This window comes from Ischnura elegans, chromosome 10 (assembly GCF_921293095.1).
Source record: "Ischnura elegans chromosome 10, ioIscEleg1.1, whole genome shotgun sequence".
Lineage (NCBI taxonomy): Eukaryota > Metazoa > Arthropoda > Insecta > Odonata > Coenagrionidae > Ischnura > Ischnura elegans.
In genome coordinates, this window is record NC_060255.1 from 49,882,325 (window position 1) to 49,908,139 (window position 25,815).

At 38.1% G+C, this 25,815-nt stretch overlaps 1 protein-coding gene and 2 non-coding genes across 3 annotated transcripts in view; 2 read left to right on the forward strand and 1 right to left on the reverse strand.

The window, feature by feature from the left end:
- Positions 1 to 21,859, forward strand: part of LOC124167246 (integrator complex subunit 3) — a 36,911-nt gene extending 15,052 nt beyond the window's left edge. Inside the window, exons 10-16 of the mRNA XM_046545131.1 lie at positions 1,582 to 1,714; positions 3,090 to 3,233; positions 6,284 to 6,448; positions 7,200 to 7,290; positions 8,610 to 8,977; positions 16,031 to 16,586; positions 21,184 to 21,859. Coding sequence (XP_046401087.1) covers positions 1,582 to 1,714; positions 3,090 to 3,233; positions 6,284 to 6,448; positions 7,200 to 7,290; positions 8,610 to 8,977; positions 16,031 to 16,586; positions 21,184 to 21,258 — 1,532 coding nt within the window. The 3' untranslated portion in view covers positions 21,259 to 21,859. The remainder of the gene's footprint in view (positions 1 to 1,581; positions 1,715 to 3,089; positions 3,234 to 6,283; positions 6,449 to 7,199; positions 7,291 to 8,609; positions 8,978 to 16,030; positions 16,587 to 21,183) is intronic.
- On the reverse strand, positions 11,647 to 11,718 carry Trnaa-ggc. Its single transcript has one exon. It is a non-coding gene; the product is annotated as a tRNA-Ala (tRNA).
- On the forward strand, positions 12,216 to 12,287 carry Trnaa-ggc. The gene has a single exon. It is a non-coding gene; the product is annotated as a tRNA-Ala (tRNA).
- Positions 21,860 to 25,815: the final 3,956 nt, after the last annotated feature.

The window sequence follows — 25,815 nt, forward strand, 5'->3', positions numbered from 1 at the left end:
AAGAGTTCAAAAATTACTGGTTTTAACTGCCGCTTCCTCCCAATGATCTTGGATGCCATGCATCATTCTCCAGCAACCAATCAATATTAAACCTAAGATCTAACGATGTCACCAACTCTCCAGAAGGTGGCAACTTTTGTTGATGAAAAATCTGAAGTTTGCTGGGTGTATTATGCTGATAAATTGTTTCAGGTTTACACCTTATTCATGCTCTCCTCTATTGCAATTAATCAACTATCATTGATAATAACAGCTGAACAAATTAGAATTTTTTATGGAAGCCAGTTTTCTTCCCAAATTAGAATTTGTAAATTGTTTCAGGTGTAATCTGCAATACTTCAGGAGGTGGTAGGGGAGACAATTTTATGCCCATAAACATGGTGTTGCAACTCATTAGTTTCCGAGCTATGGCAACGCTAACATTTTTTTGCATGCACTTTGCAGTTACCATGGAAATGCTTTTCTTGGGTATCCAACCGTTTTGACATTTTATTCAATGCTCTGATTTTTTTAAAGGACATTTAATTGCTACGGTTGGATGAAAATGCACGATTATACATAATTGCCAGAAACAATTAATATTTGATGTTAATTAAACAAGACTTTGAGGGAGCATCAACAATATAATTATGCAGTTTCATCCATTTTGAAATTGTTTCAGACACTTATATATGCAAATTTTCTACCTACCTTGTTCATTTTATATCCTTAAAAATCCTTAGTATTGAATAAATGCCAAAAAGACTGGATACCTAAGAAAAACTGTTTTCATGGTAACTGCTGAGTGCATTCAAAGCAATATTTATGTTTCTGTATCTCAGTAACTGAGGAGTTGAAACCCCATGTTTATGGGCAGAAAATACTTGAAATTGTCTCCCCTACCACCTCCTGAAGTTTTGCAGATTCCTCCTGAAATACCCTGTAAAATAAACTGCAATTCTGGTTTCAAGTAAATAACTCCATTAATTTTACCTTAAATTGAGAGATAAGGAATCATGTACATATTTTTTAATCTGAAATCCGTATATTTTTTTATCCGAAATGTTGTATCAAATTATTGAGAATGCTGAAGTAGAAAAGCTTAAGTCTTGAATTATTTCCTACAAAAGTGTAGCTGATGATAGTTTTGTTTATGCCTAGTATGTGCAAGTATATTTTTTTGCCTCTGTAAATAATTGCTTTAGTATGGAAGTTATGTGGTAATCAGTATATATCGAAGGGCATTTGATAGCATCCTCTACATTTTAGTGGATAAGGCTCGTAGTGTACACACAGGTTATTTGCTACTGTACATATTTTATGCTTAATTCAGTTTTTTGCTATTTGTTTCTTTTTTTTCAATTTATATGGCTTACTTTTTTTCTGTAGTTATGCTTGAGAAAAAATTAGGCTTTTGGTATACATGATACCCAGTAGTATGGAAAGGTTTTCTTATATTCCTATTTAATGGAAAATTTACGTGTGAAGTGTGAATTTTGTAAATAATTGAGTGATTGGTGATAGCAGGTAAACTTTTTCCAATCTTGAAGTCCCTCAGTGGAAGTGATTGATATTTTACCAGTTTTATTTATCTCTTTTCAGCTAAAGTAAGATTGAAAGAGAAGCCAACAAATCTTGATATTAAGCAGGAGGAGAGTGAAATCAACCAGCTTTTGGATGGAGACTTGCGCTCAGCAGTTGAGGAGTTGTTGATTGAGAAGGACAATGAAGTGAAGTGAGTGATATTGCGTGATGAGTATTCTGTGGTCATATTATATATTTAATTTATATTTAATAAGTTTCTTTCAAATAGTAACCATTGCAAGGGTTAAGGATTCAGATAGGTGTCTCAATTTAACTTCATTGATGTATAACTTTAATGATAAAAATGGTCAAATGGTGAAAGTAGTGACTGGAATACAATTTATAGACCTTTCTTCATTGCTGCCTCAGGTATAATGGGGCAAAACAGTCTTATTAAATTCCTGCATTAAATTTTAAGCAATCTGCTCTGGTCCTATCTGTTCATATTTCAAAGGCACACATTCACAGCTTGGGTGAAGTTGTTGCAAGGAGTATGTATAAATATTTTGTTGATTCATGCTAAGAAGACTAATGATGTCAACTTAATGAGTTCTTTGAATATTGATATTCCTTCATACTTGGTAGATTGTCAGCTGACTTAAATCTTACACATCGTTCCTCTCATCGATGCTGTAGTTATTTCTTAATATATTTAAATCCTCGAGTTCTTTGTATAATGGAACAACTTCTTCGCAGATCTCTCCCTGAGTTATACGTCCTCCTAATTTCTGTATTAGTATCAATATGGGTATGTTTCCATCAAGAATTCAAATTGAGTTGGCCAACAGCATTTCTGACCCTAACTCCCGCATGTTATAGGAATTCCTATATTTCTGCTTACTTGGTCATGGCAATCCCATGAATGAAATGTATTTCCCAAAATAATTGGTTTGAGGCAGAAATATTTTCTTTTTTCTCACTTTTAGGTCAACTTTTCACTTAAGTATAGGTATCAGAATGATTCCATGACAGGCCAGTATTGTTTTTAAAGTATTGTGAACCCACTTGATTGCAGCACTTCTGTTCAATTTGCTGCATTTTACTTCAATGGATCCTTGTTTCATCTTAGGCAATTCCTGATTTGACTTAAGATGGCAGACTTTAGGGACTTTTATCTCTTAGCTTGGAGGGCCCTGAGATATTTAAGCTAGCTGTGACTACTACAATAATTTTCAGTCAAGAGCCATAAAGGCAGTTCTTTTTTGTGAGGCTCATCAGCAATATTTATTAGACCGCTTCCTTTCTAAATTCTTGTTTCAGATATCTTTTCAAGGATTATGCTTTACAAAGCTTTGAAGATATCCATCACATAATGGGAGGACCCTGCATTACTAGATATGCCAGCATTCCGTTAGCCATCATGTAGATTGCATTTTTGTGTGTCAAAACCCAGGTTTACTTAAAAAAGATCATTGTTACCATCACTTATGGCCACTGTGTAGCCATCATTTTGACTCCGTCATTATTAATCACACTTGCTATCTTGCTGATGGTATTTATTAATTGCTTTCATTCTACATTTTCAGATGTCAGGCAATGGAGAAGCTGGTTCAGCTGATTATTCAAGATGAAATTGATGATGATGTAGCATCAGCACTTGGGCAGTCTTTATGCTTAGTGTTGAAGGAACAACTCGAAGGGAAAGTCTTTCCTCCAGAAGTTAATGATGAGTAAGAAGCATTTATCTGTATTTTTTTTGGTAGAAAAGGAATGATTTATGTGTCTAGCAAATAGGGCTGTTTTTATGATTTTATTCTGAGAGTTGTCACTGCTACCTTTAAAGTTCAAAAACTTTCTAAGTGTACAGAACCAATTTCTTCTTTGGGTTTTCCATGTGTTCCAATTCTCCTAATTTTTGCGCAATATATGTCATAGTACCACTATCAACACCTTGATCAGTTAAAAGCCACTCGTGCTAATTAATTGAAACCTGTTCAGTTGGAGAGTTTGGGAAATATTCTACCCTTTTAAAAGAGGATTGTTTGAATTGGATGTGACATAGTGGAGTGTTAGTTCTGTGAACTACAATTTGCCTTGTTCCTGTGGTGTAAAAATTCTCAGGAATTTAATCTTGCAGTTTGTTCTGTTGAGATTATCTAGACATTTTAAGAATTGGAGACTGATGATCCTAGGAGTTGATCAAATTAAAAGCCAAAAACAAGAATTGCATAGCATGATTCTGTGGTGAACCTTCTGTTAATGTAATTAGAGGTAGTAGGCCTTGTTTAGTTATTTAATAGCCGGCCTCCGTGGAGGCAGGGTAAAGTCCTCGCCTGCCAAAGAAGAGGTCGTGGGTTCCAGTCCCACCAGGTTTGGTTGCCCCTATCCTGGGCATGGTTGTTCATGACCGTGTATATGTTAAAAAATTGTTGAACATCTCCAATGTCAAGGCCAACATGAGCTGTTTTCGGTGGTATGAAAATAAGTAAAAAATAAAATAAATAAAAAATAATAGAGAGAGAGAGAACTTTCCTGAGGGAAGAAAATTAGTTTGGGTCAGGAGCTCATTGTATATTAATTAAAATTAGAGATGTGCGAATAGTATCCGCGAATACTCGAATACCTCGAATACCAGAAAGTATTCGATATTCGAGATCTCGAATAGTTATGCCAAAGGTGCCGTCTCGAATACCTCGAATACTTTGAATTTCGCGTCATACACTGTCGCTCGCTCGTCGTTGGTAGTTGGCTCGGAAAAGGAGAACTTTAGTAGTTTAGTGCATGCAGCGCCGTTTTAGGCAACCTTACGACCTATATCAAATTCGCGGGTTAGAGCAGTTAGAGCGGTGAAAAGAGTTCGACGTGGGGAACCGAAATTGATCGGGTGAAAAAAATCCGAAAATCCCAGGTGTCCCCCATCACGAGAACCTCAGTGCCGTGGGACAGTGACATTGGCGCATTTCCCACGATCCGCTATCCCCGTTTATTCAGCGTTCGCCCCACCCCCTCCGACGATTTCCTCTTCTCCGAAATCAAACAAAAGGTCCCGACTCGAGCAGGGATCGTATTAGGAAGACCTCAGCTTCGAAAAAAATATCAAGTTACCGGAAAATAATAGAATCGCGTTTCACCCTTCACTCTTTCTCCCCCACTGACCATTTTCCCGCATTCGTCTTTTGATAAAAATAAGACGAGGTGTTTACCATGTCTCCTTTGCGGCTAATAACGACAGGCAATTATTTTGAATCTTCCCCAGGAGATGAAACTACCACAAGGAGGAACTCAGTGCCGTGGGATGGTGACATTGGCGCATTTCCCACGATCTCCACTATCCCCCTCCCTTCAGCACACACCCAGCCTCACTCACTCTGACGATTTCCTCTTCTCCGATATCAAACAAAAGATCAGACCTCGCGCAGGGATCGTATTACGAAGACCTTAGCTTCGAAAAAAATATCAAGTTACGCGAGAAAAATAATAACGTGTCTCGCACCCACCCCCTTTTCTCACCCGCTGACCTTTTCTACCTGCTTCGAATTTCCCCCTTACTGGAGGTCAACTGCTGCATGAGTCATCTACTAGCCCGAAAGGTGTCTATCAATGACTTTCGGCAATTGATATTACACTTTTATTGGATTGAAATATTAGTAATATGCGCGTAATTTAAGAAAGAATAAGACCAAACACGACATATTTATGACTTTATTTAAGCATTTTACGCAGGAAAATAAATGCCGGAAAGACGAAGAAATACGACGGGGGCTTAGCATTTTGGCGTAATGCTCAAATAGGGTGCTTTCCTTTTATTTTTTTATTGCCTAAATCGAAATATTAATACTCCTGAAGTACGTATTTAACGCTTTTAGATTTTTATAGGACGATATCTATTTTTCGCGATTAAATTAAAAGTGAAATTTTTCCATCGTGCGAAAACGCGACGCGTTAGTGGGAATGATGGGGAAAGGTCCGTGTGACGCATTTCTGGTTCCCCCTCCCACCTTGTGAGGTGACCTTGTGCGAGGCTCTTAGCGCTGATACCTTACCAAACCTTACCTTATCAAACGAAGAAAACTTTCCGACCTTAGCCAGTTTTAATAAGTGATTACTAAGACATGTTTCCCTGAGCTGTGTGCCTCATGCATGCATTAGTAACGTCAGACGATGTAAAACTCCTATCCTTTCGTGTAGAAACTAGGTACCTGTGATGTCACGTGGAGTGGCATCACATGGGTGCCAATCTGGCCTTTTTCAAATGAGGATAAAATTGACCATTGCCATTGGTCTAGACCGGTATTTCTAGAACCAAATAATTTGTATATAATGAATACACCAATGGTAGGTAACGAATCACAATCTATGCCTTTCATTTTCTATGATGAAGGAAACTACCCTATTGTTTACATAAAAGTAAAATATTCCATTAATCAGCTAAATTCCTGTTTGAATCCTTTAAAGGCAATCACAATTACTCATCAAAATCTTGGGTTTCCTGCTGCATAGGCGACCTAGTCAAACATTCTCACATTCATAGTTTAGTATTCGAGGTATTCGAAATTCGAGGTATTCGAATATTCGAGCAATGATTTGATATTCGAATTCGATATTCGAATTCGAGAAATCTACTATTCGACCCATCCCTAATTAAAATCATTTCATCGGTTATATAGGTAGTTGCTATATTTATGTTTGAAATGGATCATGAACGATATGAAGTGAGATAAGTATCTCTGTGAATAACTGTGTTTTATTTTTGCTTAATTCATCATTACTTAAATTTCAGGAGTATTGAAGACAGCATTGGAAGGCCACTATTTGTAATGCTGAGGAACTTACTGCAAATTCCAGAGGATGATCCCAACAGGCGGCCTATTTTATTAGTTTTAGCTGAAATGTACAGTAATGAGCCACGTGTTGGGTACCTTCTCCTGTATTTCCTTAAAGCATGGTATGTAAACTTTGGCTCTTACTGTTATATTCTTAGTCCAGGTTTATTGGAAAGCCGAATTATCATCCATATCCAAACATTAAAGCACTTTTGTTGTAAATTAAGGATAGGAATTTCATTTGATTACAATGTGAATTGCTGGGAACTGAATCTACTTACATCAATGGTGAAATTTTACCATGAATAAATCATTTGGCTAAGCTGGGATTCAAACCCAGATCTCTCAATTGGGGTCAGATATACTTCCAGTTATCCATGAAGCCATCTTTCAAGATGAATTTCAGGCTTGATTTACCAAACAAGGTGTATCCTTTTCTCTGGGACCATGGCTTATTAAGCACTAAAGCTCAACCTCCGTCTCCTGTGCCAGAATGAAGACTTGAGATGGCAAAACCTTGTTTGGTGAACCCATTCAAACATTTGCCTAAAAGAAGATGGCTTGGTGACAGATGGAAAACTGTTAGCATACCTGATTAGCAATGTGGAAATTAGAGTCTGATTCCTGACTAGGCTAAGTGATTCACTCATTGTGAATTTCACCTTTGGTGTAACTAACTTTGCACCTGTGTGCATCACTGTTTTGGAGCATATTATCCACTCAGTTATTTCAACCTTTTGAGAAGCAAGTATGGCAACTGTGGTAAAAGCTCCAAAGTAATTCTGTGATTACCTAATTACTAATGAATCCCTTTTGTTTTCTTCTTTTCTATTAAATAATATATATTGTCTAACCTATTGTTTCTTTTTATAGTAAACTCAATGATGGAAAAGCATCTGTGTACAAGGATTTTTGTCAAGCATTGGACAAGGATTTGGAGAGTTGTTTGGTCAGCGATATGAGGGTAAATATATTAAAGTAAAAAGTTTTCCTTTACATAATGAAGTCTTGTGTACCAGTTCCAATTTACTTCTAATAATTTTCTCTACCCGTTACTCATCCTTTCAAGAAAATTGTGAAATATTTGGAGTTCTTTGTTGAGTAGTTTCTTCTGGAATGATGGAATAGTGACAGCCATGCAAATTTTTAACGCATGTGTATAGTGATATAAATTCTGGGATATGGATTACTTAAATTCTGGCATAGGTTACATTGGGTATGTAATGACAGGTTTGGATCTCTAGTGGCCGTGGAATTTGCTGTCATGATTTGAGTATTTAAATTTCACGTGAACCAAGGTCTAATTAATTCGGTGAATTAGGCATTTAATCACTAATGACAATTCTATCTCATGTTTTTCAGAGTCTGTTAAGTAAGCGATAATGTAGATTGAATTAGGATATTTTGGATGGGGAATCAGTTGCATTATGTGGTAATATATATATACATATTTATATGTGCTTTGGAATGAAATGCTTTTGAAAGTTGCTTGAATAGAATTTAAAATCAACAAAACGTGAGTTTAGTTTGTCATAATGGATACCATTTTTATACATGCCATGAAGGTCATTTACTGAATCTTTGGTTAAGTGCCAAGGGATTAGAAGTGATGTTTGATGAAAGCAGAAGTCGATATAGTGCAAAAACTTTTCAGAGAAAAAATCATTTGCCTTGACTGGAATTCAAACTCAAATCTCCCAAATTCATACCAGGTATTCTACCACTTGAAATTCCGAGGCATCATCTTCCCTTGTGGTGGTTTGATGGCTGAAGAGGTCAAGATGGCTTATGTAGCTGGACATACAATGCTATAAGGCAGCATATTTGAGCACACATTGCCTCAATCTAGAAGCTAAAGCCAGAACTTTGAGCGCTGTTATGTTAATGGAGTTATTCCTTGAATATAGCGGTAGTCTTTTTTACCCTACTGATGTGGTAGCATATGGGCAAATATGGCGTATTTTAAGGTTGTCAAATAATTATCATGTATGTGTGCATGAAGTCCTTTCCCTAGAAGTAGTCTTCTCCTCTCCTCTTCCTTCCTTTAGTTTTGTATTATTCTACTATGGAAAAAATCAGTCTCTTGCACTTCAATATAGTTTACCCATATTACTTTTATCACCCAGAGATTTAAGATATAAAAGAGGGGATATTCAGGATAATACTGAACTTATTACCTCATAGGTTTATAATTACAGTTTTGCTCTGTATTTTAGTATGTATTGTATTAAGGGTGAAACAGTTATTTTATTTGACTGCCATTATCCTGTAATTCTTTTCCAGTTGTGTCAAGAGGACGACATGTCCCTCTTTTGCTGGTTAGTGCCTGAAGTGTATAGTCAGTTTCCAAGTGTTGCTCTTGGCCAGGCAGATCTTCTCCAACTTGTGGTCTCTGCTGTGGATGCCCGACAGCTTCAAGATCTCGTGTGCCACATTCTTCAGGGACGACTTGTTATGTTTAGACCTGACTCATTCCTTGCTGCCTTGTCTGCATCTCTCACGTGGGAAACATTTGAGCAGTTCTGTTTGTGGCAACTTGTTGCTGCACACTCAATTCCTCTGGACTACATGCTCCCCCTCTTGCCACGATTAAGATTTGCTGCTCATGCGGAAGCTCTCACCAGTATATTGCTTCTTCTCAAAAAAGAAAAGTGAGTATCATGTGAATGTTTTTTAATTTCATTTAATAATCCATTTCATTCATTATGCAAGAGTACTAAATGAAAGCTAGTGATGAGTCTGATCTGGAATAACTACTTTACGGTGAGGAAGTGTGGATACTTGTATGAAGGAGGAGGATGAGAAAATACTGGAGGCTTTTGAGATAGATGTGGGTGTGGAGGAGAATGGAGAAGGTATAGTGGATCGTAAGGGGAACGACAAATTTCGAAACCTGGTGGGTGAGAAGAGGAAACTTCTAGATAATATGCAGAGGAGACAGAAGGTTTGGATGGAGCAAGTACGGCACAGGAAGGAGATACTAAAAATAATGTTAAAGGAAAGAATGTTATGTACAAGGGGGAGGGGGAGGAATAGCAGGATATATGACAATAGAATGAAAGGAATATTTTATTATGAACGGCGAACAGCAGTGAACGGCGGACGGCAAAAAGTCTGAAAGAAGCCTCAATGTAGCACTGTGTGTATTTCACGCCATAGATGGCGCACCGCTGGGCTACAATGGGTGCCTTGGTGACCGTCGACAATGCCTTGCTGTCAACAGTGTGATTCGACTCGATTGAAGACATCCATTGAGACTAGTGATGGGTCGGTTCGATTCCTCGATTCTTCGATTCCTCGATTCTCGGCCAAGAACCGGAATCGAAAACGAGTACTTGCCAAGGCGAAAAATCGATTCCGATTCCAGTAGTACTTCAAACAACAAAATAAACGACCGCGTTTCCAACAGTCATTTGAATTTTCGCGCCACGTAATCGTAATAACAAAACACATATCTTCTTGGGATGTGCGAGTACTAGAAAATTCAAGTCGATCGAGTAGTTGGTACTCGACTCGAGCGTTCCGAGTCGCATTACGAATGTCGAGTCGAGTAGTTAAGGTTACAGTGCTTTCGAGGCTAGTAGGTCCAGCAATCTGGCGATAGGAAGCGCTATCATGAAACTCATGTAGTAATGCAGTTTTTAAAGCCGATAAGTCATTCTAATGCCTTGGCCTGGTAGTTTCAGCTTGCCGAATACACTATAGTTGTCGACGTGGGCGCCGAATACCTTTACGCCAGCCGCAGCGGCCGATCGTCTTCCTACCCGGCGCACACTAGTCTGAAATCGGAAAAAGCTGGAATAAAGTCCAAAATGACCTTTTTGGGGATAGAGACTTGAAACTCAGCGTAAATACTCATAAATCATTACCAAATATTGCTTTATATGCCATTTCACATAAATACGAACCTTTAGTGAGATACAGAGGCCCAAGCATGACCAATTTTTCAATGCCACGCGAGATATCGTTTTTCCTAAAAAAATCTTTGAATTTATCCAAGTGGTTTTGCGTTGGTGTGAGTTTTATGGAATATAAAACGCAATATTCCTTTGATCTGGTGCTTTGCCTATACTTTCAATGACTTACGAAGATTTTGGCTCTCATCTGTCGGGTTTTACAACGCAAAATGGCCGACCCGTTTTTCACGTGAAATTTGACATAAAGTAGACATTATCTTTCGTTTACGAAAAATATAACTCGGAAAATTTGAACCGCAATATAAAGTAGAGATTTCTAAAGAGTACTAATAAGAAATCTTGGAAAAAAAGTTTGCGAAGAAGGAAATAAGAGCGATTTTTCAATCGCGCGTCAAGGCTGAGCTACACGCTGCGGAACTTTAAGGCTCGGTAACAGGCCGATTTTTCAAGTTTTTTAAAACATTAGTCTTGAAAATCGACATTTAAAGCATAGATAATCGTCTTCATTGACTTAAAACACTAAACTGAGGATGTTAAAAAGGATTATGCATAGATCGACTTGACCATTTAGCGCATTACTCGAGTGAAAATACTAAGGATTGGATATTTTTTGGAACCATCCCACGCATAAGAAATATGCCTCGGGTATTGAAGTAAAGTGAAGAAATTAAGTCAGCATGCTTAAGAGAGAGAAAAAAGAACTATTTCCGTGAAAGGCAACAACCGATACCCTTTTTCCCTTTCCACCTTCGCCGAGGTGAGTCGGGCGGTAGGGGGAGTTTTCACACCACAAGGCTCTTTTAGCCTTTTTTATTACTGCGACCGTCCGATGTGATATTCATTTGTAGCGTTTAGTTTCTTTCTTGAACTTAAAGCAAGAGATTTTAAGGTTGATTAAATGACGTGAGATGTATAGCATTTTTTTTGGCTCTACAAAACTAAAGTTTAGTTCTATAGTTGTTCGCTTCGACCACTTGAATTCCATGAAGATTCAAGATCCAAAAAATCGTTGATATAATTTTTAATAAAAATTCGAAAGTTTCCGAAATCTTGCAATTTTGGTGGGAAAGTACATGCCCAATAACACACATGTGTAGCGAAAGGCAATTTTCTGCAGGCAGTAATACTATAACAAGGAGACGTCAAAACCTGCTGGCTGAGCATGTAGAATAATTGGTTTTTCTGCTTGAGAATTTGAAAGGGCCAAATATTACATAGATTCATATACGTAGTATGTAATCTTTATTACAGCTATGAAAATTTCTGTACTCAGGTATATTCTGTTTTGAAATATAGCTATTATATTTTAAAGCACTGAAGGAACAAGTGACTTTGTACGCAGTCACGCGCACGGGTGCAAAGTTAAATACACCAAAGGATGAAGTTCGCCATGAAAAAATATTTGACTTAGCCGGGATTCGAACCCGGATCTCCCGATTGCCGGTCAGGCGTGCTACCAGTTACACCACCAAGCCATCTTCTCAGAGCGAACTTCGGGATGGGTTTTACCAAACAAGATGTTGACGTCACAAGTCCACACTGTGGCACATGTGGCGAGGGTCGTGCTTACTAAGCCACTGTCGGGGAGAAAAACCCTTATTTGCCGCTGGTCTGCGGCGACGAATTTCAAAGCACTGAAGGAACAAGTGACTTTGTACGCAGTCACGCGCACGGGTGCAAAGACCGGCAATCGGGAGATCCGGGTTCGAATCCCGGCTAAGTCAAATATTTTTTCATGGCGAACTTCATCCTTTGGTGTATTTAACTTTGCACCCGTGCGCGTGACTGCGTACAAAGTCACTTGTTCCTTCAGTGCTTTGAAATTCGTCGCCGCAGACCAGCGGCAAATAAGGGTTTTTCTCCCCGACAGTGGCTTAGTAAGCACGACCCTCGCCACATGTGCCACAGTGTGGACTTGTGACGTCAACATCTTGTTCGGTAAAACCCATCCCGAAGTTCGCTCTGAGAAGATGGCTTGGTGGTGTAACTGGTAGCACGCCTGACCGGCAATCGGGAGATCCGGGTTCGAATCCCGGCTAAGTCAAATATTTTTTCATGGCGAACTTCATCCTTTGGTGTCCTTTATTATATTTTAATTACATAGTAATTATTTGAAAGATGCTTTTGTCAACTGACTCTTTCACAGAGTAATATTTTTTAAAGTGGTTTTCTTGTTGCCTGGAATTAAGTGATATTTTTCTTGGAGCCTATGGCATCAGAATCGATGGAATCGGTATCGGTAGAATCGGAATCGAAATGTCAGAATCGGAATCGGGATCGGAATCGATAAAATTTTGGAATCGACCCATCACTAATTGAGACCAATGGTTATTTGAAAGCACGGCGCCGTGCTGTTGACGACGGCCACAGCGAAACTGGGTCGTCTAAAAGCGGCAAAAAGAGGCCGTGAGTCTATGCCGTGAAATAAACTTCAAAATATCTTTTCGCTGGCTGCCGTTTCCGGCACGGAGCCGTGAAATTCAGACCGCTTTCCTACGAGAGGACTGTCTGAATCAGAGAATCCTATGATTAAATTAATGCTAGATTTAATGATGGCATTAAGGATCATAATTTGGTGTTCGGAGTATACATAAATTTGAGATTTGAGTGTACGCTTTGGTTTCAGTGAAATGAAACTTTTGAAATTTATCAATTGAAAGATTGATTTATTATAGCAATGTGTCATTAATATCTCATGAAAATTAAGGAAAAACTATCTATACTAGTCATTTTGAAATCAGAGGCTGGGCTTAAGGAATCTTAAGTATGTAGGTTATTCCATTGCCCCAGAAATAATTTGTATATTTGATGATTGGGTGGATAAACCAATGTCATAAACACAATGATATGCTAATAATTCAATAATCAGTTTGCTTTCAGCAATTCTTTTTCATTAGAATCGGTTTCTATTTCTCTGCCTCATGTAGTACTCTTTGAGTCATTTGCTTAAACTGAGAAGTTTCATGGGCCTGTTCTCTTGGCAATGAAGAGAACGTATTGAGCAAGATGTAAGCATTGGAGCAGTTAGGCATTAGCATAGTTCTGTCATTTGGAAGTCAATTAGGTGCTGGACTCACAAACCTTGCAATATATTACATATAATGGATGATTTAGCCTGTGCACATAATAAATGTTTTACTGAAATCATTTTGGGTATTCGCAATCCCTTAGATTATCTGTAAGCTTAGCTTATGCTGAAAATCCTTGTTATTAATGCTGTGTGCCTGAAATCCAAACTGTTACGTGAATGGCCATGTTGGCGTGTATTTTAAAAACTAATATCTCAGTTCCTTAGAAGATATGAGGGTTAACTATTTTTAGTAGAGTAGATTCCGGTTAATTGGGACGTATCGGGACAGTCGCACTTTTCCCCAACTAAGCGGCTGTCCCATTTAGGAGAACTATCCTGTTTATGGGCATTAACAAGCGTTGGAATGATAGAAAGAAGACTAAATAATGTTTATAGAGCAAACAACATTTATTTAACTATTAATATGCTTAATAAATGAGCTAGAATAGTTAAATAATTAAAACTTTTCAAGAATTCTATAAATCTTAGTTGAAACTATTTGTCATAGCCTCAGATGACGCTGGATGATGCTTTTAACTAAGTTTTTAAAGAAAAACGCGTTGGTAATTAGGTAAGAATACGTGATTCCTATATATTTCATTTACTTATGAATATATAAGTACTTACTGTTCAAATCGTATCTCCTCGTCCGAGGAATTTTTCTATGAAATTCAAACAAAATCGAATAAATTCTAACAAAATCGGCACAGACCTCCAATGGCAACATTGGGCTACCTTCGTTGCCCTCTTGTATAAAGAAGAGTCGTAACACCTCAATGAACATCCTTGCATCCTGAGATGTCACTCAGCTAAGCTCAGGTGCGATTTCATCTCCATCACTATCCTCACTTTCAGCTTCACCTTGTTGCCTGTAGAATATGGTTTCAGTAATATCAACTTCACAGTTTTCATTGGTGCCATAGCAGTCCAAATTGCAGTCGATATTATCGAACTCTTCATGGCTAGTTATTTGGTGCAGTTTTGAGTTGAATTCACTTTCAGGTTCTGCTAGAATGTTGAAAACTGCATTGGAATGTTTGAAACCTCAATGAAAAAAAATTTGATTGTTGGCAGGTGACATCTCATCAGCTTTCAGCCAGAAGCATTATCGCCTGCAGAATGTTCACCTTTGAACTTACTTCGTAGGCGGTGAATGACGATGTCAGAAGGTTATCTTCTGTAGATTCTAGAATACAATTTACTAATTTCCCACGGCAAATTGTTTTCAAATTTTTGATGATCTCCACATCCATAGGTTACACCGAGGATGTTGTGTTTGGGGGCAGAATTCCAACTGAATATTTTTTAAATCACTTGAGCAAGATGCATGCACAGTTATCAAGTACAAGTAGAACCTTTCTTTGTTTTCGTGCTAATTCTTTATCCTAACTGGTCAACCATTGCATAAAGAGGCTCGCAGTCATCCATGCATTGCTATTGGCGTGGTACTCCACTGGTTAACTGCTACTTATTAACCCTTAAAAGTATCAAGGCTAAGCACTTTTCCCAATAACCAGAAGAGTTTTTATATCAGTTCCGGAAGCATTTGAACAACACAAAACACTGATGTGATCCTTTGCTTTTTTAGAGCCTGTTAGTCCTACATAACTGCAACAAAGAGAGCCATTTGGTGTTGCTCGGTAATATAGTCCCGTTTCATCGGTGTTGTAAATATCATCAGCACAAAAATTCTTGAGTAATCAGGGCAGTTAGTTCAATTTCCACTCCTCTGCACTCACAACTTCTTCTAATGGTGATAGCTCAGTTGTATAGTGGAAAGGGGGAGAGGGGATAGACCACAGGAGTCAGTTGAATTTTGTGCAAGATGTTGGAAACAAAAAGCTCTTGGTAAGCAACATTGTGCATCTCGACTAGTCTCCACTGTTCAACATTGGCCAGTAATCCCAAGAAATTGGCCAGTACCCACTCGTATATCCTCACCACGGATGTCACTACTTCTTTCTCACTATCCTGGGCTCATTCTATCATTGTCATAGTCAGGAAATGGAATCCGAATCCTCCTACGGATAGTAATAACAATAAGAGCTTTAAAAATACTATAATGGGTACCTTTGTGAGAAATAAGACTACATTCATGGAGGAGATTATTTTAAAAAAATGGTATTCTGATACAAAAAAAATTAATTTCATATTAAGTACAGAGTCAAAGTCACTGACTCATGGTCCAATAAAATGGCATACTGTCCCATTTAAGCGGAGGAAACTCTAGGATATTCTGCCATTGGGTTCTGTTCTTCAAGATTTGCCCCAATTAAGCGGCTGTCCCAAATAACCGGTGGTCCCATTAACCAAAATCTACTGTACTTAATTTGTTTTTGCATTCCTGAATAAAATTTCATCTATTTTTTAAAATGAATTTCTACATGTGATTTTCTAATTGCATTTTGAATGAAGTTACTCCATATCAAAATGAGCAATAACATTGTTTTAAATTCACATTTTTAATTTCTAAACCTACATAGGTTTTAATACAGTTGGGCTATCAACTGATTTGGAAACCTCGGTCAATTTATAAATTAAAAGTGTTTAAAAGAAATAAATTTAAATCTAAGTTATTTCTATTATGAATGTAACTAATTGCCTAAAAGCCTGAAATGTTTATTTAACCATATTATAACTTTGCTGTACCTCTTCAAAATATTTCAATTCATACTCTGGTTTTGTTTTATTGAATAATTTTTTCTATCTTTTTTTAGGCCTACTGTTGAAATTTTAAAGCAATTATTAGCTCGTGAAGTGAGGAGTGAGGATGTGTTTGTTGTGTCTGCCCTGAAATACTGGTCTCAGGAGCACGAAGACTTATTGGGAGAGCTTATTTCTGGACTTTTAGTTCGCCACTCAGCAACATCGTCTCCAAATAAGAGAAAGCGTGGCAATCCTGGTAACAAGGGTGCGAGTGCATCTTCAGTAAGTGCCACATCTGGACCTCCTCCCGAGCAAGTTCTTGCTCATTTGGACCAACTGAGACAGTGTTGTCGGCAAAGTCATTTTTTTTCATTAGACAGTATACAAAGGGCCCTGAACAGAGCTCAGTCAGCATGCACGGAGACTCAGAAGAAACGTTTCAGTGACTTGTTTGCCCTTGCGGAAGTGGAAGAGCCACCAGTGGAGACGAAGACATCGAGTAGTGGCAAAGGGAGTGGTGGGGGAAGAGGACGGAAAGGAGGTGGTGGGCATAGTGCCAGCAATAAGGGAACCGCCAAGAGCCGGGTGGTCAAAGAAATGTCGGAAACATCAGAAGATACCAGTGAGGTAAGTATAAATTGTACCTCAGCTAAATATTTCATTGTAATCTCTTTAATCCACCCCTAAGGGCAATTCAAAACGTCCAGTAAGGGGACATCCACTAATTAAGTGAGGTGATTTTGGTGATTTATGGACCCCCTCCCTCCTTTTTTAATGAAAAAGATTGTGCTTGTTAATGCTTTTGAACCTGGTGCCCCACCTCTAACCCCCATTTTTTCATAAACTTCCCTGTGTAATCATATGAGTCCATACAATGAGAGAGCGGGCTCTTATAAATGCATTTCCTTGAGCAGAACTTTTGTCGTCTTTGTCTCGGGACCCAACCCTGCGGGGCTTAGGATTTACCCTCGGAATCCGGGAGTAGGTACCTGGACCCCTCGTCTTTTATAACCCCTCTTAGCGGTAAGGGACAGCGGTCATACAATTGTTCATCCAGTCAGGTTTCGAAATAAATATTTGTTCATTTCTCAAGAAAAATAAACTAAGAATTGAATTATTTGTCTTTTGAGCAGCGTTTACAATTTTTAAACGAATTTCTACGATAAATATTAATTTATATCTCGAGTTATGTATAAACATCAACATGGAAATTGTTGCTGCATTAAATGCGCTAATATTGGCCTTAGAACTTCGTTTAAAATTTGAAAATTCAAAGTCTGCAATTTACCTCCAAGCAACAATTATCCATTTGCTAAATACATATAAGCAATACATAAGTTGACCGCGAACCAATGCCGCAGGTATGGTCGTAAACCCGGAAAGGAGGGAGCACAACTACTCTCGGAGTCCGAGATAATGCGAAGTCCCAGCGTGGAGGGGTCGAAAAAGGTTCAGCGAGACCCTTCTTAACGAATGCCCTCCAAAAATGCTCCATACCACGAGAAAGAAGTCTCTTGGAGCGCAGTACAACAGTCATGCTAAGACGAAAACTCCGCCGTCTGGAAAGGGTTAAATGTGTTGGATTGCCTGAGAAAACTTATTGTTTTGGTTCTTATGCTCGTGAACGCTTCATCAGAAATAATAAGAAGAGGCTGACCGGAATATTCATATATAAGAGCATGACCTCTAGTAAATGAAGTAGTGGTGTTGTGGATGGCACCGCTATCTACCAATCTCAATGTTATAAGGTCGATTCTTGCCATAGTAACTTTTTTTTTCTCCGCCACAAGAAAAAGGTATGCATACTATGGTTTTCATCTTCAGAGGCAAGTCACTTGAAGTTGTCAAAATATTTTCTTTGCACCTAGTGGAAAATCTCTCATCAGTTGTTCAGCTCCTATAAAGACTCACTTAATTTCACTATTTGGCTTATCATTTATGTCCGGCAGAGCTCTAGGCAGCATAGAATGTGTAGTACCCTGTTATGCCGCCTTTGGTGTTCATCCAATATCAGCAAATTGTGTTTATATTGTGTGTATTTTAACTTGTATTTATTCATTGAATTTTTTGACCAAGAGAGATGTGCCAAGGACAGCTAGTTACGATTGGGAAAAAGAGAAACTATGAGCTTGATGCTAAGCCGATACATACTTGTATGAATCGGGCATTCCTGCAGGGTTCACCACCAAAGGTCAAATAGGCAATCTTACTCAGCATCATTTCCCCTAACCATCTCACAATCGGTGGAACTCTGAGATAAATAGATTTACATACTAGCATTAAAATGACAAAAATAGATTTTTTATTGTAATTCCAATACTTGTCAAATATGTGAGGGTTCGTTCCTAATTATCTGTTTGCAACAAAATTGGGAGATATTTCTTTAATTACAATTTTTGGCACTTATAAAATCATTACGAAATTCTACCCTGGGATATGCATTTATGAGTCCAGTTTTTTCATTGTATGGGCTCAAATATCAACACATGGAGAAGTTATAAAAAATAGCACTTGAAGTAGGTCTACTGTTTTCAGAGCTTCAAACAGAGCTCCTTTTTTGTTTAACACTTTGAGACCGAGTGTCATCTATAGATGACGCACCAGACACTGCCCAGATCCGAGCGTTATCAATAGAATGACGGCCGACTTCACTACTAAAAAATTTTCGGATCTAGGCAAAGTTAAAATTTTTACCTTCGGGCTGAAAGTGATAAAGCAGGGTAAAAAGGTTGTTGTATTTTTTGGGCATGATTTGTGAGGTGAATACTGTTCAAACACATTTCAAAAAAGAAGGTTAATCCAAAAGCTGATTCATCGTTATAAGTCAACAATCCTAAGTTTGTTTGCTGTGGCTCTCCATTCCACTCTCCTATCCGCTAGCATCTTCATAGGTTTTCATATTGTTTCAAAAGCTAATTGCAAGGGTTTATTATTATCGCGAGAACCATTTTTTCCTGGCTCTTGCAATCATCATGGGTTAAGAATCAGTTTGTAATGCAGTAAGAGGCAGACCAAAAATGTGCAGCGCAGTTCTTATTAAAGTATAGGAACTCAACAGGTTATCCCAAAACATATATTCATAAAGTTTTTGAAGTTTGGAATTAAAGCTATTGATACAATTTATTTGAGTCAAATGTTCAGATAGTTTGTTGTGCAGTGTGAGACCCATTTCACAAGATTCCAGCAAAGCTATCTTAGTGAGAATAGGTAAAACACTTAGGTGATTTCTAGTCCTGGTATCATGATCATGAATATCAGAGGTTATAGGGAACTTGTGCAAGTAGGTTTGTGTATGAATGTGACATGTATGAATGTGGATGAAATGTAAAAACATGGAACAAGAAGTAACTGCAAATTAGTGACAAAAGACCCTGAAGTATGTATTCAATAAGAGCCTATTGATAATTGGTCGTAAATATCGTAACAACTGTTTGCAATTTGATGCAGTTAAACCTTCCTCTCTGGACACCACCAAATAGCCGATATGTACCCCCCATTTACACACTGTTTCTTAGATTTGGGCAGCAGAACATTGAGCGTTAGGGAACTAACACCTAATAGCAGGCATTCTTAATAATGGATTTGACAGAAGGAAATGTATATTTCCCCTAATAACCTCTTATCACAGAGTAATGTGTTATTCTTCAAAAATTTTCCTTCCTCCAAGTAACATACACCATTTTTTAAAAGCCCATTGCTCATAAAGAACTCATGAAGATAAAAACATCAATCAAATTGGGAGGAACACCTTTTTGGTCGACAGATTATTGGTCCTTCCTTTTTATAGTTACCCTTCATTCCTTACTTTGGATGTTGTGAAATGGTAAGCCATGGGTTCTGCTCTGACTTTCGAGAGGAGATAGTAGTGTAAGAAGAGTTAGGAGAGAGTAGAAGGTAAGGAAAAGACTCAAGTAGCTAGGTAAGATTAAGCTCTTAGAGTAATGTTGGTAAGGGAGTTAGACGGAGGGGGATAATTGGGGACCTCTTTGACTTCTATTCTCAAGCTTGATGGGTCTACAAATTAAATGGTTTGGTCTGTTAGGGGTATAGAATTATTCTAGAATTGGCTTTGAATAATTTATTTTGGTGACTAAGGCCCAAATTTGTCACCAGGACTCTGTAGACAAAAGGTTCTTGGATTGGGAGAAAGGCAAGCCCTAATGGGCACAACTGTAGCATTGCACTGGACACTGGGGTCAAACAATGGAAAATATGTTGGTATTCCGCACTATCCCATTATTGAAGTAGGAAGGGAGGAAGGAGATTCTGAACAGTGGCACTTACAAAGTAGGGAAGCTTATCTACAATGTAGCACAGAAGTCTAAGGGGAGATGAGAGGTATTTAAGAATGCGGTCCTTTAGGTTAGTCAGTTTTCCGACAATATAGCTTCAGTTTCTCCTTTGAATTTTGTGAGACAGTAAGGAATACGCTTGAGCATTATCCTTCAAAATATCTTATTACTCCAAACAATGGCTGGATGGACAACGGCAAGATGCCAATTGTTGAATGGTGCCAATTACACAGACAATTAACAAGGTTTTCGTTCAGAGTATCATCGGTACTAAAAGGGTATTGTATCCAGTATTTAGTTTGTTTTGTTTTAATATTTGTTTTAAAGGTTGTTTGGATAATGACGATCCTAATAGTCATAACAGGGACAGCAATTTACAAGTTTTTCATTATGAATGTTTATGCTAAAAAAGTATTGTTTCAAAGTTTGTTTTTACATTTGGTTTCAGTAATGGAGATGCCAATACTCACTAGATGGTTACGGAGGCTTCCGCGGTTAGTTGATTGGTGATGGTTTTCCGGGTTTACACCGCGTTGATAACGATTGTTGATAACGGTTGTTGATCAACGCGGTGTAAACCCGGAAAACCATCACCACTCACTAGATGGACCAGAATTATCTTTTTTTCACTGGAAGTTTTTAAGCTAAAAGAGTATTATTTCTGTATTTAAAAAAGAAAAAGATGTTGAAAGCCACTAAAAAATATTAAATTTGTATTAAATGACAGTGTTTCGGCTCATAAAAACTGCACTGTAATTGTCCAGATATCTGCCCCCTATGAATAGCCAGAGACAGACATACATTTAGGCATTTAGATGTATGTCACTGTATTTATTGCTCAATTGGTATCTACACATTGATGCCATTCTCAAAGGTTCTTATACTTCTCAAAAATTTCCGATGTGATACAAGTTCATGCTTTTATATTGCAGGAGGAAGAAATTGTTAAGCCAAAGCAAGCCAAAAAGAGAAAAAAGGCCAACCCAGTTGGGTCTGACAGTGATTGACCAAATGAAGAGTATGCTTGGCATTATGTACTCTGTACTTTTTCAACCATTTTATACATGGACCATGTAGTAAGTGACAGTGGCAAATGTGAATTTATTACTTATAAATATTGAGAAAAGACGCCCGCAAAACGAGGATGTCATGGGTGATGTTTTTGCCACAGTTTGTTAACAAAGAACTGAGTTTACATTTGTTTGAAATTGTTGCATCGTAGTGCATATTTTATCATGAAATTGTTTCTTACCTGTAAAATATGGATTATGACTATATCAGCTGGGAATGCCAGTCAATGAAGGTTATCCATATTTGTGTTGACTTATGAAATCCTCCCACATTGGGAGTGCGTGAGTGTTGTGAGGAAGTGTCCAGTGGTTTGAATGAGTGAATGTTTGAACGGTGTGATGTGATTTGTAGACAACAAATCTGAAAGATTTTTGTACTGTGATCACAGTAACTCGAGCATATTATTCCCACTTACCTGAATTTGAAATTTGTACAAAAGGTTATACAAAGAGTGGGAAAATGAATATTTTACAAGAATTTCATAGTCTTGTACACATGATTCTTGTAAATAAATGCACAAGTTTTTCGTACATTCAATAGTAAAGATTTTTCATTTCATTAATAGATTGGAATCATAAAATTTTCTTATTGACTACAATTTTTCTTTTGTGATATTTTTTTTAAATTAAGCACTACATATTAATTTTAAATCCATCAGTCTTCATCCAAAGTGTTGATCGTCCATTTATTTTCTGATGGAATTAATGTATAAAAAAAGTTTCTTTTTTATTTTATTCTCAAACCACCAGATACAGCTCTTATTGGCCATTTTATACCGAGGTATTCAACAAATGTAACAAGTAAATGTACACGAACACCCATGCCCTGGACCAGGGAAACCTACCCAGACGGGACTCACACCTGCGACCTCTTGTTTGGTGGGCGAGGACATTACCCTGCCACCACCAAGGCCGGCAAACTTATGGAGTTTCATCTTCATCATTCCTTTGTTTCCTTACCTTTATTAAACAGTAAGCAGTGTTAAATAACATCTTAACTCCCCTCTTGTAGATTAAAACTACCGCTGAGAGTAATATTATGATAAGAGCAAGCTGCCACACTATGCATGTGATTTTTCTGGCATTTCAAGACTGTACCCTGGGGATTCTTCAAACCTCATTTTTGAGAATAATTTTAGTCGTAACTCTGCATGCTCATAAGTCAGATAGCCAGGAGTACCTGTACAGATATCGTAATGATCTCACTGTCAGTCTAAAAATCAGGCGTTAATTTCTTTTCCTCTAGAAGTAACATCTTAATTATTGTTTTCCTTACTGTGTGATATATCTCATTCCCTTCTGATTTCTCTGAATTGGGTAATTTTATTCTCAGGAGGAAGGTGCACTCATCCCAGTTAAGGTGATACTAAAAAAGAAATCCAAGAAATTACCTTTCAGTGGAAGCAATTTTCTTGAGGTTCCCCTTCCGCTTAAATTTAAGCTGGAGTATCTTACTATATTTTGGATATTATATTTATGTGTTTATATGTGTCTGATAACCATTGTTATAGTTTTTAAGAATCATGGATGTTACAACTTCCTTAATGATTCAACCTAAAGGTTGGTTTGGTTAGGTGAGGGTAAAGCACCACCCAGACTTAGCCAGAGCCATTCAATACCACATGTTCAAGGGTAAGGGGGCCAGATCCTCTCCCTGGGCCTCCTCACACTGCAAATATTTTTGTTTTTGGGGTATCCAAAGGCTTCACCTATGAATTGAACCTGAAACCCTCCAGTCAGTAGCCCAATCCTCTACCTGATTGACCACCATTCTCCATATATGCTACTTGTATTCAAATATCTTGGGTGCTTGAGGTAGGTCTGAAATTTGCTTGGGTGGCAGTGGCTGCTGGTGTTAGTGTGCTGAAGAGTTTTTTTTAAATCAGACTCGTAGTCGATTCTTTCTTAATATAATTGGAGTGATTTTTCCATGCTGATCCATAGTAAATGCAACAATCATAAACAATTCCTCTCAGGATGAGGGGTTGTATGCATTGTGCCATGGCTAGAGGCCTACAAGCAAATGCAAAACCCGAATTCTCCCCAGTCTGACTTGAGCTTCTGAGTTTATGTTCGGAGGCAACCAGATTGAGGACGTGGGTTACCACAGCTGATCACCCAGCATACATATTTCTAGGCGGCGTTCGGCTCTCTGCCTTAACTCATTCAATGTAGGCCCGATTTTCATGAACGTCGTCAGAATCAGCCGATAAAATAAGAAAGAAAAATAGTGGTTTTCGTGCCATAACTTCCATTCAAATACTGCTATTTTCCAACGGTGCACACGGGTCGAAAGAGGGAAGCTTGCTGAAGGCCACGCACGCAATAGGAAGACTTGGAAGTGGATATTAGTCATGTACGGAGGTGGAGAAAGGCCCCTGGCAGACCACATCAATTGATGTGCTCCGTATCTCGGACTGGACCACGTCAATTGACGTGCTGTGCACTGAATGAGTTAACCACTTGAAAAACTTTTTCAGGGTGGGGATGGCAGCAGGTGAAAGGGCTTGCAAAGGAGTTTTCCCTTGAGGAAATCACTGTACTGCCTATTGACTGCTTGGTAGTCATGCGGCTGGCTGCCTCGACTCTGAAGAAGTCTGAGACCTTAGGAAATATTCATGAAATACAGTGGGGAACATCCAGGATATACCATGTGTCTATGTCCCGGACAAACTAGCAGAAACAGTCATAAAGATTGTTTTCATGACGGGTCCCCAGCACTGGCCAGTTCAAAACCAGTGAGAATTTGCTCAGATTCTCCTGATGGGGTAGAGAATACCATTTTGTGTATGCATGGGCTGCATAAACTGGGTGCTGTGAATCTGGCAGTGCTACCCCTCAATATGGTCCTAGCGAAAGCAAAGTGTTCATTTTGACCTCAAGGTGACAGTTTTGTTTTCCTTGATTTTTTGTAAAACTAAGTTTTTTACCCAGTTAAGTTTTCTCACTGGGTCTCTACTGAATCATCTTAGCCTATGATTCAGTTGGCTTCCTATTGGATGCCATCTCAGCCTTGGAGAGTTCACATGGTTTACAAAAGAAAAATGAAGGATTTGTTCTGTTTTGTGAAGTGTTTTCCCAGTGTGCAGTAGTGTTCTTTCTTCACCATGAATTGTTGAATTCAGTTTCTGGAGCAATGCATCACTTGTTTCAACAGATTTCATGCTGCTATCACATTCTTTCTTTCATAATTCTTTGAATTTTAAATGTAAGTTGCAGGCATTTTCTAAGTCTTCCCCTATGTTACTGGAGTTCAGCATTTTGACTTAATTTAACATTGGTTTGTATTTTTTCTAGCTTTGCCTCGAGAAGGAATGCTGTCTGGTTAAAAGTGTAAAGATGCATAAAGAGCATGTGCTTGATTCCCTAGCTATAATAGCAGGGCAAATCCATGGCATGAAGATGGGTACATTTGGATGGATTACACAGAAGTTTTTATATTCAATAAATTTGGGAGGGTTTCAAACCTCCTCGTCTGACCTCCAGACTTAGCTTGCTATGTGCTTCTATAGAAGAAAGCTAGAGTGAAGTTCACACAAATATTCATGTTAGCTATTAATCATGCTATGAATACCCTATAGGTCAATTCTGTGAACTTGAATCATCAACCTACTTCCATTACTGCATCCAAAGTTTAAATGACATCCGGTTTAATACAAGAATAATACTTCAACAGTACTTCTAATATTTCATTTTATGGGTGAAATTACTCCAGAGCCCAGTTGCTCATGCTTCAAACGAGTTCAGGATACAACAGCAAAATTTTTATTGGAATCAAATTTTTGAGAACTCAATGGATACTCAAATATGGTAATCTTATCATTTGGATGAGGTGAGCTGCACGGCCCTCTGGATTGATCGAAAGATCAATATTCTGCAGCTATTAGTAAACTTCCCTAATAACCAATAAGACCACCAAATTTTTACCTTTCTCAATCAATCCTATTGCTGAAAACCAAAGGGGGGTTCATTTTGATGGGTTACACTTGAAGATCGCGGTTTCGACCCCGCTACGAACTTGCCTCGCTGAGTTCAATCGCCCTAACGTTTCCATTCCATCAACTAGCAGCGGCGCTGGCCACAAGTGATAGCCGTCTTCTTACCCTTGTCAGTAGCTTTCATTCGGTTAAATTTTTCACGTACGTTCACGTTTAACAACATTGTCTTAAATACATAAGGCTTGGAAATTTCGTAATTAACGTGCAGATAAATTTCCATATACGAGGCTATCTCACAAAAAAGGGATATTTCCACCGCCCAGCGATAAAATTACTTCAATCCTGCCCAGTCACTGCAAACGCTGTATTACGCGTAGCATTTGTTTAAAACATACACAACAATTTGCTGTTTGATTTGAAGAAAGATATATCCCGCAATTAATCGGCTTTAAACATGCAAAATTAAAATAATGAGAGCAATAAAGAATTGCCGCAACTTCTTAGTTGATTTTATAATTTAAATCAGTGTTTTGATTTTGTATCCTGTGTGTACCGC